We start from the raw sequence: 14,228 nt of genomic DNA, 5'->3' as shown, positions 1-14,228 counted from the left end.
ACCACATACTACATACTTCCATACTGCATACTCATTGATCAGACAGTATGCAGAGCATTTACCCACAATGCATTTCGCTCCTGCCCGAGCCGAAATCAGCCGGCCTGAAGCTGATTTCACTTAAGCTCTAAACTCTGTAAACTTTAGCAACATTTGAAACATTTTCAGGCGAGAAAGTAGTCGTTTAGATCCCCAACGTGTTGAAAACCTGACAAAATACCGGCTGTTTACAATTTTGTTCCCACGAATTCGGCGCTACTAAAGCTAGCCGTAGTGAGCAACGCACTTCCGGTTATTTTCACAAAATAAAATACCCGTTGCCTTTTATCATAGGGAAAGCCATTACGATACAATTGGTGCTTTTGTTTTGAAAACAGGAAGTGAACCTACCCTCGTTGTAGCTACCTTGAAACTGCCGTTTTGACAGGAAATGACGATCGGCGACGTCACATTACGTTGCATCTTGGGTAGTTTGAGTATGAGTAGTAACCTCATGATGCATACCCAACATTTCAGAGAATCTAGTATGCATCTGGGAACTTCTCGCTTACTCAAACTTGCATACTAACTCAAAAAGGTAGTAGGAGAAGTATGCGGTTTCGAACACAACCTCAGTCTGTTACAGTTAATAAATGACTCAAAAGTATGTTGTTTTTTGTTGTTTTATGGCTGCATGAGCCTGTCAGCAGAAGGACTCTCAGCCTTCTGATGTTAGGATTAACTCCTGAAGTGACGGGTTCATTTTCCGATGTCCGTTTCACTTCAGTTTTAGCTGCGAATGCGCCGAGCGTTTGCTTCTGGGAGAGTAGTGCTGGGCGGTATGACCAAAAATACATATCACGGTATTTTTTCACGGTATATCACGGTATTTTTTTTCATGCATAATTAGGTGTTCACAGCATTTTCTACAGATTGAGAACAGAATTAAAAATTAAAATAAAAATTCTTCAAAATAATTCCTTCGTTAATAATTGGTCACACAGAACTTTATTGTATTAATATTCACATCTTCATTGTAAACAAATTAATATAGCTAATTACACTGGTCGGACTGTTCAGCTGTTTCAGACTGATACCTCCGGTTCAGGCTGCTCCTCATCCTCAACACACACGTTTCTCTTTCAATCGCGGAAAATATTTTTCAATACTCATCTGGATTGAAGCAGCAAACATTAAGTGTAAGAGTTTAAAAAACCTACTTTATTTGATTCACAGCTGCTAGTGTTTAGACCTCGACAACCCAACTACAATTTTTTTTTTTTTTTTTTTACGGCAAACTTGCGACTAGTTAACTTTATAAAGAAGGCATAATCGCTTGTTTGCTATGGGTTGGGACGGGTCGGGACAACATTGTATTAAAAATATAAAATATTTTTATAGGACTTTTTAAAGGGAGGTAATCTAACACGACGCTGAAGCTAGCAAGCTTCCAGGGATGATCTTGCTGATGGAGACACACGCGGTGTGCACGGAGGGGAGGGGCTGTGTGTGTGTGTGTGTGTGTGTGTGTGTGTGTGTGTGTGTGTGTGTGTGTGAGAGAGACGCATGACTGACAGAGACGGAGGGAGAGCAGGGAAAGGAAATGCAGCTTAACGAATACGAGTATTTTTTAAATAGCGTTAAAAATAGACAGTAAACATGCGTGTTTAGAAGCGCAACACTGAAAAGGGTCCCGTCTCAAACAATGTCGCGCGATGCAGCGTTCCCCCCGTTGTGTAATCAAATACACCGGTATGGCGGTATATTAAAAATTCATATCATAATGAAATTATAAACCGGTATTCGGTGTGAACCGGTATACCGCCCAGCACTATGGGAGAGTAAGAGTTTATTCCTGTGATTCATTTTCCCTTCTCAGGGTGCTGCTGAGGGTGCGGATGTTGTACTATCTGAAGGTGGAGGTGTTGGGTGAGGCTGCCAATCAAGCTCTGGAGGGGGTGGCCGCCAGGTATGAAGCTGGCGACGTGACGATTTTGATTGTTCTGACACCAACATCTTGATTCGATCGTTTTCTGAACATGTTAATGTGCACGTTTACAGTAAACTGGAGGTGTCCCTACCGGACATCGACTACATTGAGATCCCGGTGACATGGTGGGATATAGAAGCCGACAAGTCTCTCCTCATTGGAGTCCACAAACACGGTGAGGGCTGCTGACTAAGTTTTTGTCACTTTGTATTCGTACTGTGTCATGAAGAGGATCAGGAAGGATTTGTTTCAGCTGCCAGATTAGTGTTTTTTGTTGTGCCGATATCCAGAAAACTGTATTGGATCACAGTTGGAGCCCAAAATCTGATTTATTGTCAGCCGCAGCAGGAAGGCAAGCCGGCCGACGTTCCCTGGAGAGGAACACATGCTGAGCTTTCTGTCTCTGATGGTGCGCTTGTCTGTCTCCGTCCTTGGGCAGGATACGAGCGCTACAACGCCATGCGTGCGGATCCAGACTTGTGTTTCCTGGAAAGAGTCGGGATGCCAGATGTCACCGCTCTGTCCGCTGAGCAGGGAGGAGGGGAGGGCGCCCCGGACCTGACCGACAGGTACGATGACGTCATCTCCGTCCCGCCTTTCATTGAGCGTGGTGTGATTGATGCATGTTATTAAAATTAGGGCTTGGGTAACGATTAACATTTTTTTTTATCTAATTAATCACACGATTTCCCTGATTAATCATGATTAATCGCATTTGTACGCAAAATACAAAAAATGAATCCAAAAGTAGCGTATAGCTTTTAGCGTTTAGTTTTATTTTAAATGTGCTGCCATATGAATGAAAGTGCCATAACATTTGTTGTGCAAACACACTTTTAACATCAGCATCTTTCTGTAGTTTTTATGTAGAAGCCTCGCTCCACTGTCTGTTTCCTTGAATGACTTGCTGCTATCAGTTGTGTGTTTTGCCTTTAAGTGATATTTTAGACTGGAACTACTACGCTGAGAAGACAATTCAACTTGGCTGTAAATGCAGGAGTTTTTTTTATTTTTTTTTATTTTGAAATGCGTGCTTTTATGTTGAAACAAGTAAAACAGGAAGTAGCGCCGGTTAGACTGAGGAGCACCTGTAGCGGTAATGTCCAACTTTTAAATGAAAATGGCCGAGTAAAAGTTCAGTACCCTTCTCCATGTTTGGTGGATCCGCAGCAGACAGCAACAGACTTTTACAAAATAAAAGCCTGTGAGCATCAGACTTTTACAATAATAAAATAAATTATAAAACCTGCGCTAATGCGCGATAAAATATTTATCGGCGTTAAGTAATTAACGAGTTAACGCGATAATAACGAGTTAACTCGCCCAGCCCTAGTTCATATGATTAAAAACAAGAGCATCAGATGTGCACAATCATTACAGATTATTTCGTACTGATCAACCAAATCAAGTAATTTAAGTTTGTGTACCTTCTGATACAGAGTCTCTGCAGCATAGCTGATGTTGCACTTTTTTTCCTTGTATGAGAATAAGATCAATATTTGTGATCATGAAGCTTGTTTTTTTGGTCGCGGTGCGTGACCTCAAAATGGCGTATTTCCACCTGTAGTCGTGCACCAGTCAAAATTTGTAGCTTCGCGGAGAACGACAAACAGGATGAACCAATTTTAATCCAGGCTCAGCGAGGAAGTGCGTTTGTACAGGCACTGAAACAACATGGGGACCACTCCAACTGCCAGAACTCGTGTACCGAGGTTGTTTCATTCACTGGAAGCAGCTTTGAGTTTTATGAAAAGCGCTAAATAAAACCGATCTATTATTATTATTATCATTGCTTCCTGAAAGGCAACGATAATTCCAAAGTGTGTCCACTGAAGCACACTATTACATAAAAAACAAAGAAAAGATAACACAATACACCTAAAAGTCCTATAAGAGTGTAATAATGGTGAGAACACATGGAACATAATGCAAGGAGACTTTGGAGGTCAGATGGGCATCATCATGCCTGTCGAAATTACAGCTTCTGTCGGCTCATCAGCTGTTCTGTAAGCGGAGGGGAGAATGCTGATCACTGACACTCAGTGGGGTTACATGGCACTGAAAGGATCGGATTATTGGCTAAATTACAGTCAGACTGAGTTATTAAGTGCATGTACCTTAATCTGACTAAGAATTGGATCGGATTAAGACCCCGAGATAACTGGGTTGAAAGTCACTCTAAACCTGCTTGTAGACGCTGAAGCACGTGGTGAATTAGACTTTGCGTTCTGCGCATGCTCGAGATTTTTTCCCGGGGTCGTGACCCGGAAGTCAAAGGAGACGATATTCCTGTTGTTGTCTCCGTCAGAAAGAAACAAACAACGTGATGGAGAATGCTCCGTTGTGCATCGAGTTTGTGCAACAAGCAGCTCATCACAGACCAAATGTAGAGGGACGTAGCTTCATCTTGCTCTGCGTTCTCCATCTTTCTCCAATGCCTGAGTTTGTTGTTGTTGTTGGTGGTGAAGAGGTCAACAGGAAGTGGCTCTATTAGCAACAGTTGGAATGGGTACAGCGCCACCTATCATACCGGGGTATGACACGCTTTGTGCCTATGATCCGATTCATTCACGGCCATATATCCAAGGAGAATTACCCTCGCTCAACTCATTCTTATTGTAATTTAGCCAATAATCCGATCCTTTCCCATGTAACCCCACTGAGTGTTTGATATGTTGGAATAAAAGCATTTCAGGCTTTTTTGAACTGCCCTTGATCATATTAGCTCCACCAGCTCCTCCTCCTTCCTCCATCCCTTCTTTCTGCCGTCAGTAGTGGTGTTCGCAGCAGGAGCCGAAGCTGGTGTGAAACAACACATCCCGCCGCCTCTGATGCCATGTTTGTCTTTGTTGATGCTGCCACCTCGCTGCCCACACGGCTGCGTCGCATACGGAGCGCCAGCTGTGAAATAATTTGATTTAAAAAAAAAAAAAACAAAAAAAACAAATGGAAACGCTCGTGGTTGTCAGTTTATCATCCCCCATTATTAGCTTGAAGCTAGCAGATTAGAACACAAGTATCTGATCATGCAGAACTGACAGACGTGTGGTTCTTCAGCATGAAAGTGTCTCAAAAAGATCTCCTCGTCGGCCAAAGTCGGCTCCGCGGGGTTCCCTCACAGGTTTGAAACGGGGAAAGAAAACATTGAACATGATGTAAAACATGAACATGAAAGCTGATGTGTCGTAAGGTTGAAGGCGGGCTGCGCAGATGCGGGTCAGTACCGCTCTCTGGGGAGCTTTCTGACTGATAAAGGTGGCGTTTATGACGTCTAAACACTCAGAAATGACAGGAAGTCTTGAATCAGTCATCATAGAACAGTGCAGGTGACAGAGGTACCCAATAATTATGTTGAAATGAGCATCAGTTATAGGTTCTGCTCTGTAAAACATGAAGATTCAGAGTGCTGCATAAAGTTTTTTAAAGATTAATTTGGTTAACATTTTTTGTCTTCACATGATTTGACACGAAGCCTGTTTGGGTTTTGTTTTCTACATTTGACTTTACAGGAAAGCTGCCTCCAGCAGGAAGTCAACATTCCCGTAGAGCTCATGTTATGGTTTGCCTATGTGCACGTGTGGTTGTGCAAATGAATCCATTACATTTATGTTTGTATGTCATAAAACCGTAGATACCTGAGAACCTGCATTTACAATTAGTTTCTCCAGATTAGCTTCAGACACTGACAATGATTTGAAGGTTCTCAGAAGCACAGAAGAAGAGACAAAATCAGATGAGATTAAATCTCCACTTTTTAATTTAAGCGTTATAAACTGTGTAGTTAATCTCTGCGTAGTTAATCTTTATGTAGTTAATCTCTGCGTAGTTAATCTTTATGTAGTTAATCTCTGCGTAGTTAATCTCTGCGTAGTTAATCTCTAGTTAATCTTTACGTAGTTAATCTGTATCACTTTGTGCTGTTCCATTTGCTTTTCAGCAGAATAACACGTTGGCTTTGTTTGATTTTCTTCCTCTTGTTCATATTGTTGCTGTCGGCCACATGACTGCAGTTTTTCTGCATTTTGACGGTTTGCAGACTTTCTTTTTTACTTTTAGTGCAACTTTTTAACTCATTTTAACAGTTTGAACCTGAACTCTCTGGTCTCATATTTAATCTGCTTCCTTTGCATCTGGCCACAGATCGACAGGTGATGCGCTGACATCTTGTTTTACCAGCACACTTTGTTCTCTGTAGTTTGTTCTTGAGGCAGGAAACTCTGTTTGATTCAGTTCCTACGTGTTGCCCAAAGTGATGAGCTGTTACTAACGCTTTTTATCTCTTCTTCGTTGGTGTTTCTTCGTCGTCAGTGCGAGCAAACCTGAGGAGGCAAAGGACGACCCTGAAAGCAAAGCTGAAGGAGGGGAGGATCGAGACGAGAGCAGCAAGGTGCGCAAACGCTCCCCTGAAGCCTGATATTGATGTTTCCTTCATATCTTTTAATCTCCCTCTCTGACATTCAGCCCATTACTCGCTGTAGAAAAGCTCACGCCTTCTTTGAACTGTAGATGTTTGAGTTAACGGGACATTTGAGCCCGTAATACTCGACGATGCTGTTGAGAAAATCTTATTTCTTGCTTGTTTTGCGGTTCTGAGCAAGCTCAAAAAGCATGCAGCTGTGTTAAAAATGTACAAAAACATGTGTTTTTTGTACATTTTTAACACACATTTTGCCAGATGTGATGGAGTTATCTGGCTTTTTAAAGGTTTCTGCCATCTGAAACCATGCACACACTGAACATTTCATCTTTCTTTCACAGGGAGAAGAAACCTGCTCCAGCACCGACACATCCGATAAACCAGACAGCACAGGTCCAGGTGAGACAATAGTTCAGCTATTTGGATAGATGCTTTTTTTCTAATGTCTGCAGGACAATTTAAGCCTTCATCCCTTCAGAGGTTTTTTTCACCACTGGCTAACATCTCCATCTATAATCTGAAAAGAGCTGCTTTCCAAAAGATGTGACGGATCAATAAGTAGCGCACGTACAGAGGATCCTTTTAACTGTTTGATAAAGAATGACTCTGTTACGGTTGAATGAATGAGAATCCAGGAAAAAAGAATCATTTCATCCCAACATTGCTTCATTGGGCCACTGCTCTGCAGAAACTGAGGCTGTGTTCGAAACCGCATACTTCTCCTACTACTCCTACTACTCCTACTAACTTTTTGAGTTAGTAAGCGAGTTTGAGTAAGCCAGAAGTTCCCGGATGCATACTAGATTCGCCGAAATGTTGGTTATGCATCATGAGGTTACTACTCATACTCAAACTACCCAAGATGCAACATAACTTGATGTCGCCGATCGTCATTTCCTGTCAAAACGGCAGTTTCAAGCTAGCTACAACGAGGGTAGGTTCACTTCCTGTTTTCAAAACAAAAGCACCAATTGTATCGTAATGGCTTTCCCTATGATAAAAGGCAACGGGTATTTTATTTTATGAAAATAACCGGAAGTGCGTTGCTCACTACGGCTAGCTTTAGTAGCGCCGAATTCGTGGGAACAAAATTGTAAATAGCCGGTATTTTGTCAGATTTTCAACACGTTGGGGATCTAAACGACTACTTTCTCGCCTGAAAATGTTTCAAATGTTGCTAAAGTTTACAGAGTTTAGAGCTTAAGTGAAATCAGCTTCAGGCCGGCTGATTTCGACTCGAGCAGGAGCGAAATGCATTGTGGGTAAACGCTCTGCATACTGTCTGATCGATGAGTGTGCAGTATGTAGAATACGGTTTCGAACACAGCCTGAGTTTTGACAGTTTGGTTTGTGCACACTGTCTCGGAGGCGGGGGGGGGGGGGGGGGGGGGGACGACTGGATGCAGACGCCCTGTTCCCCCGTGATATAAGACCTGCTAGTAAAGCTTGTTTGGTTTGTAGTGTCCTGTCTGGATTCTACCTTTTAAAACAAAGCTCCAAAGCAGAGAAAACCAGGGGAGGAAGACACGCTGCAAAGGGGCCTCAGGCAGATTGTCTGAACCTGGGATCTATGGCCTCCTGCTTTCTCTTGTTTCTTTGCTTTGATGCACTGTGAAAAGGCCCATTCTCTCCCATAGAGGACTCTGTTCCCGAGCAACCTGAAACGCCCGGCTTGTTGTGTGTTCTTCATCCTCATCCTCCTCCCTCTTCTCCTTTTCTGTGAAACACATTTGCACGATGCTTTCCTGGTGGCTGTTGCTCTGCACTCAACCTTTTTTGGACCAATTAGCTGATCAGTTAAAGCAGATTCAGGTGCTTTAAAGAGACGACGGGAGCCAAATTGAACTGTTTTAAGACAGATGGGCTGTGTTCAAAACCGCTTACTACATACTTCCATACTACATACTACATACTGCATACTCATCGAACAGGAAGTGAACCTACCCTCGTTGTAGCTAGCTTGTAACTGCCGTTTTGACAGGAAATGACGATCGGCGACGTCACGTTATGTTGCATCTTGGGTACTCTGAGTATGAGTAGTAACCTCATGATGCTTACCCAACATTTCGGAGAATCTAGTATGCATCCGGGAACTTCTCGCTTACTCAAACTCGCATACTAACTCAAAAAGTTAGTAGGAGTAGTGGGAGAAGTATGCGGTTTCGAACACAGCCCTTGTGATGAGGTCATGAGCCGTTTTTTTTGTATAGTGTTGGTCCTGATTGGTGAAACGGCGTCTCTGTTCCCCACAGACTGTCAGATCTCCGGCGACTTGTGCACCCAGGATGGAACTCTGGTCACCACGACGACAACGGGAACAGGCACCGGGGTGGCGTCTCTCCACGTGGTCCAAGCCCGGCCCCTGTGGCCCACCGGTCCTGCCTTGACGGCCCGTTTGCGGCGCCTGATCACCGCCTACCAGCGCTTCACGCTCCGGCGCGAGCCGATGCTGCGGCACGACTTCCTGCTCCACGACGGCCTCGTTGGCATGGGGATCGCAGGCGCCCGAGCCGCTCACGGTCATCACACCGGCGGGCCGCTCGCTTGGCAGCTGGGCGAAGAGCTGAGGAGGTGCTCCGTGGTCGCCACGGAACCAGACCCGCTGTTCCTGGAGTGGCAGAGAAGGTCTGAATCCCTAAAGAAACTCTTTAAATCTTCAAAATACATCGTTTCAGGCTCCTTTTTGTCAGATTAATGAAGCGACTGTCGATGAAATGTCACCTTAGTCCTCTTCTGACGCGTTTCAGGTGGACGCGGCGAGAGCAGGCGGATTTCTACCGCACAGTGTCATCGTTCGGGGTCGTGTATGACCCGGAGAGGAAGGCGTTCGACTGGTCCCAGTTCAGAGCGCTGGCCCGACTGGAGAGGAAGACGGACGAGAGTTTGGAAAGATACTTCAATTCCTTCGTCAACATGTGCAGGACGGCCTGCAAGCTTCCACCGAGGAAGGAAGAAGGTACTGTGTGCGCGTTTTTATTAGTGTTATTAATTATTTAACGCCGATAAATATTATATCGCGCATTAACGCAGGTTTTTTTATCATTATTTTTTGGGGGCTTTTGTCCCTTTTAATGGATAGAAAAGTTCAGAGAGGCAGGGGGCAGAAAGAGGGGGAACGACACGCAGCACAGGACTCAAACTGGGGCCAGATTTTTATTTGGGCTTTTATTATTGTAAAAGTCTGTTGCTCACAGGCTTTTATTTTGTAAAAGTCTGTTGCTGTCTGCTGCGGAACCGGAAAAGAAAGTAATCGGCGGATCCACCAAACATGGAGAAGGGTACGGAACTTTTACTCGGCCGTTTTCATTTTAAAGTTCTTCCAGACGGCGGAGTCGACAGAACCAAAGTCATCTGTAAACTCTGCCAAGTTGAATTGTCTTCTCAGCGTAGTAGTTCCAGTCTAAAATATCACTTAAAGGCAAAACACACAACTGATAGCAGCAAGTCATTCAAGGAAACAGACAGTGGAGCGAGGCTTCTACATAAAAACTACAGAAAGATGCTGATGTTAAAAGTGTGTTTGCACAACAAATGTTATGGCACTTTCATTCATATGGCAGCACATTTAAAATAAAACTAAATGCTAAAAGCTAAACACTACTTTTGGATTCATTTTTGGATTTTGCGTACAAATGAGATTAATCGGGATTAATCAGGGAAATCATGTGATTAATTAGATTAAAAATTTTAATCGTTGCGCAGCACTAGTTTTTATAGATCACCTGGGGGGAGATTCTGCCAGTTTAATTTAAAATGGTGGTTAATTTGAACTGAAAGCTCTTTGCTGGTTAAAAAAAGGTCATTTTTCTTTTAGTTTTTAGTATTTATCTGTCACTAACTAACATTTTAGGATGGTTAATATCCTACCCTGTGGTGGGGCCTCGTGTCCCGACTGCTGAAATGGGTTTTTTGGTAACACAAGCGACTCCTACTGGTGGGAGGAGTGATATGCAACCTGAATGGGAAGTTGTGAAGTCATAGATCTGCAATTGGGAGACGTAACACCAACTCGTTTGTCTGATCTTTGCCGGGCAGCTTTAATGCAGACGATATGAGTGAGAATGTGACATAAGCAGCACCGGGGGGGTCGCCTGGTTGGTGAAGACGAGTTTCAGCTGCTCTTCGTGTCTTTTTCCTCTTGAGCTGAGCAGGAAGCATCACAGATTCGGGTGTCTTTAGGGCATTAACCAGGCATCTGCTCAGCCCAACAGATCCAAGCGTCTTCGCTGTGATCTTTTTGTCGTTGTCGAACATTTGTTCATTTCTTTCTTTTCAAGTTTATTGTTTATTGTTTGTTTGCACTTTAATAAAACATTACAAACAAGAGTATATCACATAAAAGAAAGAAATGGAATAAAATACATAAATAAATATATAGGCCTATACAATAGATAATAAATGATAAGCTGCAATGAATCAGTGCTGGAGAGGTTAGAAACCCTGGGAGGGCTTATCGAGAACCTCACCATTAAGATAAATACACAAAATTAAATGTATCTTATCAGGATAAAACAACAAGTGGATTAATGAGAGAGAAAAAAAATAAAGAATAAAGACAACACCACAAAAATCAATAATCAAGCAATGAATCAAGAAATAAATCAAAAGACTAAATTGAAATGGCAACTATAAACAAAAAAGAGAAGAAAAAGTATTAATTTACCCACGTTGTGCCCCTATCTGCTGCGCTCTCGTTGTCTTTAGCTCCTCCCTCACCAGTAGCTTCATTATATCAAACATATCGGATAATCAGTGGGAGAAACCGTCTACGATCTTCCTAACTGGCATGTTTGAAAAGTCAAATTGATATAAAGTCGGGATTATTTGGCCTTTCTTTGTAAGATAAACCAAATGTTGGCTCTGTTTGATGAGAAAAACACTCTGTTTTTATATCTCTGCCACTCAGTTACTCCTCACAAATGTTGACTTTCTCTGTTTCTCCCTCTCTTCTTCTTCTGTGTTTGTTTTGCTGTCCCAGGGTTGGTGGACCCCGCCGTGCTCGTGGAGCCTCTGACGGAGGAGAGAGCAGCTCGGACGCTGTATCGCATCGAGCTGCTGCGCAAGATCAGAGAGCAGGTGGGCAAACGAAGCTCCAGCAGGGGCTTCTACAGCGGGTGTTTGCGTGAATTCGATGGTTTTAGCAGGTGGCAGAAGTCTTAAATGAACCGTATCCATATCCCACGATGGGATATCTGTGGATAAAAAACATAAAAAACATTTATGGAGCCACGATGTAAATATGAGAGATGCGTAACCCTGACCATCCAGGCAGTCCACGATGAGATCTGAAATCTGTCAGAAGCCTCAGAGCGCTGTGGTGCAGTCAGCAGAGCGTTTGTTCAAAGCAAGGGAATAAAGACCCGGTTCAACTTTTTACTGGTTGCAGGACGTAAAGTTTAAAAGAGGGGATAATCATCTGGATCGGTTCTGATGTTCAGGCTCAGTCACAGAGCCCTGAGTCACTCGGAATGAAATTTTGAGGCGTACGAGTTGCATTGAACCGTTGGTCGCAGCTGAGCCTGATCAGGTTTAGATCCCTTTGATACATTTTGTATCGTGTTAAGCTGCCTGAGGAGGCTTGCACACAGTCAGCGGGGTTACGTGGTACTGAAAGGATCGGATTATTGGCTAAGGGTAATTATCCTTGGATATATGGCGGTGAATGAATCGAATCAGAGGCACACTACAGATATTCGGATTCAGTTTATAAGTGTGGACTGTTTTCCTTTGTTCTAAATTCGGTCAGTTGTCTAAGGCTACATTTACTGTCAGTTAAATGTTACCCAATTCCGATTTTTTGCTCTCATGTGACACAGATCGGATATGTTTTTTGACCATGTAAATAGGACAAGGACGCATGCATTCGGATATTTTGAGATCGGATACAGGCCTCCTTCATATGTGGAAATTTATCAGATACGAATCGAATATGTGACAATGCGACCGCTGTGTAAACAGGTGGATCGGATATTCTTACACATTGCGTTCCACACGTCATTAAATACGCATTTTCAGTGGAATCGCCTGACGAAATGTGGTGTCTTGATAGGAGAAGAATGGGGACAAACTCTCGCACAGCATATCAAAAGTTTGTCGGCTCATTCTAAAATTGCCGACCCACTGCTCTTCATCAAAGCCCGCCACAACATTCTCCCACCAGTCCTGGGATCGGTCTCGCATCCAGACACTCCTCTGAACAGCTGAGGAGGCAATAATTGCAGCGTGTGCACAGGATGCAATAATGGCCCTTTTCCTCCTTCTCTGCCTTAAAATCCTGCCAATGTTGGGCGAACTTCTCATGTACTGCAACACTAGCATCACACCTATGTCAACGTCGTCCATTTGCCTCAGCAGTAGAGTTTGGTAAACACTTAAGTAGGCATGGGCGATGTTTCAGGTGATAGGCAAGTGTAATCGCGTGAATCAGATATGAGTCACATTATTAAAGTACGTGTAACCACACGTTAAAAAAAATCGGATTTAGGCAAAAAATCTGATCTGGGCATCAAGACTTGCAGTTTAAATGAAGCCTAATTACATCTGGCTGTAAAAAAAAAAAAAAAAAGGAGGGTTCACTTCCATTCATCGAGCTTTTCATGCTGGAGTTTCCCTTTAAAAGCCTCCACAACACCCAGCATTAGAGTCATGTGACCGACGGGAAGCTCTGTTATTGTGCTTTGCTAAACTAAGCGCTTGCAATTTACCTTCAGTATCTGAACAGCTGTGTTAAACTGTACAACATCAGTCAGTGGGGTCACATGGCACCGAAAGGCTCAGATTATTGGCTAAATTACAATCAGACTGAGTTTAGCAAGGGTAATTATCCTTGGATATATCACGGTGAATGAATCGAATCATAGGCACAAAGCATGTCATACCCCGGTATGATAGGTAGGTAAAAAGTTAGTAGGAGTAGTATGCGGTTTCGAACACAGCCCTTGACTCTAAAGGCGTGTCCTCTCCTCAGGTTCTCCGTCACCCGCTGCTCTCCGCCCGCCTCCAGCTGTGCCGCCCCTCCCTCTACCTCCCCGTCTGGTGGGAGTCCGGCAAACACGACCGGGACCTGCTCATCGGGGCAGCGCGCCACGGCCTGAGCCGCACCGACTTCTACATCCTGAACGACCCCCAGCTGAGCTTCCTGGAGGCTCACAGGAACTACGTCAGGGGGCACCCCGGCCACCTCCACCCCCCGGCTCATCATCACCCTCACCACGCCGGCTTGGCCACGCATCCCGGGATCTCCTCGTCTTCGTCCTCCCACGCCCAGCTGCCCCACCCTCACTGCTGCTTCTACGACGCGGGGCTCGGGCGCCACTCCCCCCAGCCTCCTGAATACCCCCACCACGCCTCTCACCACCACCACCACCAGCACCCTGCGCCTCCACCCGCTCCCTCCCCTTCCTCCTCTTCGTCCTCTTCTTCCCACCCTCACCTCCACCCTCCGCCGCTGGAAGCCCACGATGCGGCCTCGCCAAGCCTGGGAATGGTCCCGGGGTCGCGGGTGGACTTCCTCGACTGCGCCCCCTTGGACGAGACCCTGGAGCTGGGGGCGCTGCAGCACGACGCCATGACCGCTGACGCTTTGCACGGCGGGAAGGCGTCCAAAGACGCCCTGAACGGTTTCCCGTTCAACTCTGCAGCGGGAGGCCAAAGCATGCTCAACTCGTACGGCGTGGGTGGAGCGGACCTGGACTCCAAGCTGAGGAGTGACGTGCTGGTCGGGGAGCAGGGCTCGTCTGAGGAAACCGGGCTGATGGCGCCTTCGTTGGAGCTGGATCAGCTGCAGGTACGAGTCCCGGTTTCTGTTTTTGTTCCTGAGATCTTTGCTTGGTTCCTGCTTTA

General features: G+C 44.7%; 1 protein-coding gene across 4 annotated transcripts in view; it reads left to right on the top strand.

Annotated features, from left to right (window-relative positions):
* chd6 (chromodomain helicase DNA binding protein 6) overlaps positions 1–14,228 on the top strand; it is a 132,013-nt gene that overhangs the window by 97,484 nt on the left and 20,301 nt on the right. For all 4 annotated transcript variants that reach the window (XM_075460196.1, XM_075460197.1, XM_075460198.1 and 1 more), the window contains exons 27-35: positions 1,859–1,948; positions 2,041–2,144; positions 2,409–2,538; positions 6,278–6,356; positions 6,728–6,785; positions 8,639–9,011; positions 9,134–9,342; positions 11,365–11,462; positions 13,354–14,172. In XM_075460196.1, the coding sequence (XP_075316311.1) occupies positions 1,859–1,948; positions 2,041–2,144; positions 2,409–2,538; positions 6,278–6,356; positions 6,728–6,785; positions 8,639–9,011; positions 9,134–9,342; positions 11,365–11,462; positions 13,354–14,172 (1,960 nt within the window). The remainder of the gene's footprint in view (positions 1–1,858; positions 1,949–2,040; positions 2,145–2,408; positions 2,539–6,277; positions 6,357–6,727; positions 6,786–8,638; positions 9,012–9,133; positions 9,343–11,364; positions 11,463–13,353; positions 14,173–14,228) is intronic.

The sequence above is a fragment of the Odontesthes bonariensis genome, chromosome 3, assembly GCF_027942865.1.
Source record: "Odontesthes bonariensis isolate fOdoBon6 chromosome 3, fOdoBon6.hap1, whole genome shotgun sequence".
NCBI lineage: Eukaryota > Metazoa > Chordata > Actinopteri > Atheriniformes > Atherinopsidae > Odontesthes > Odontesthes bonariensis.
The sequence above is the reverse complement of the archived record's forward strand: the minus strand, read 5'-3'. Positions and strand labels throughout refer to the sequence as shown.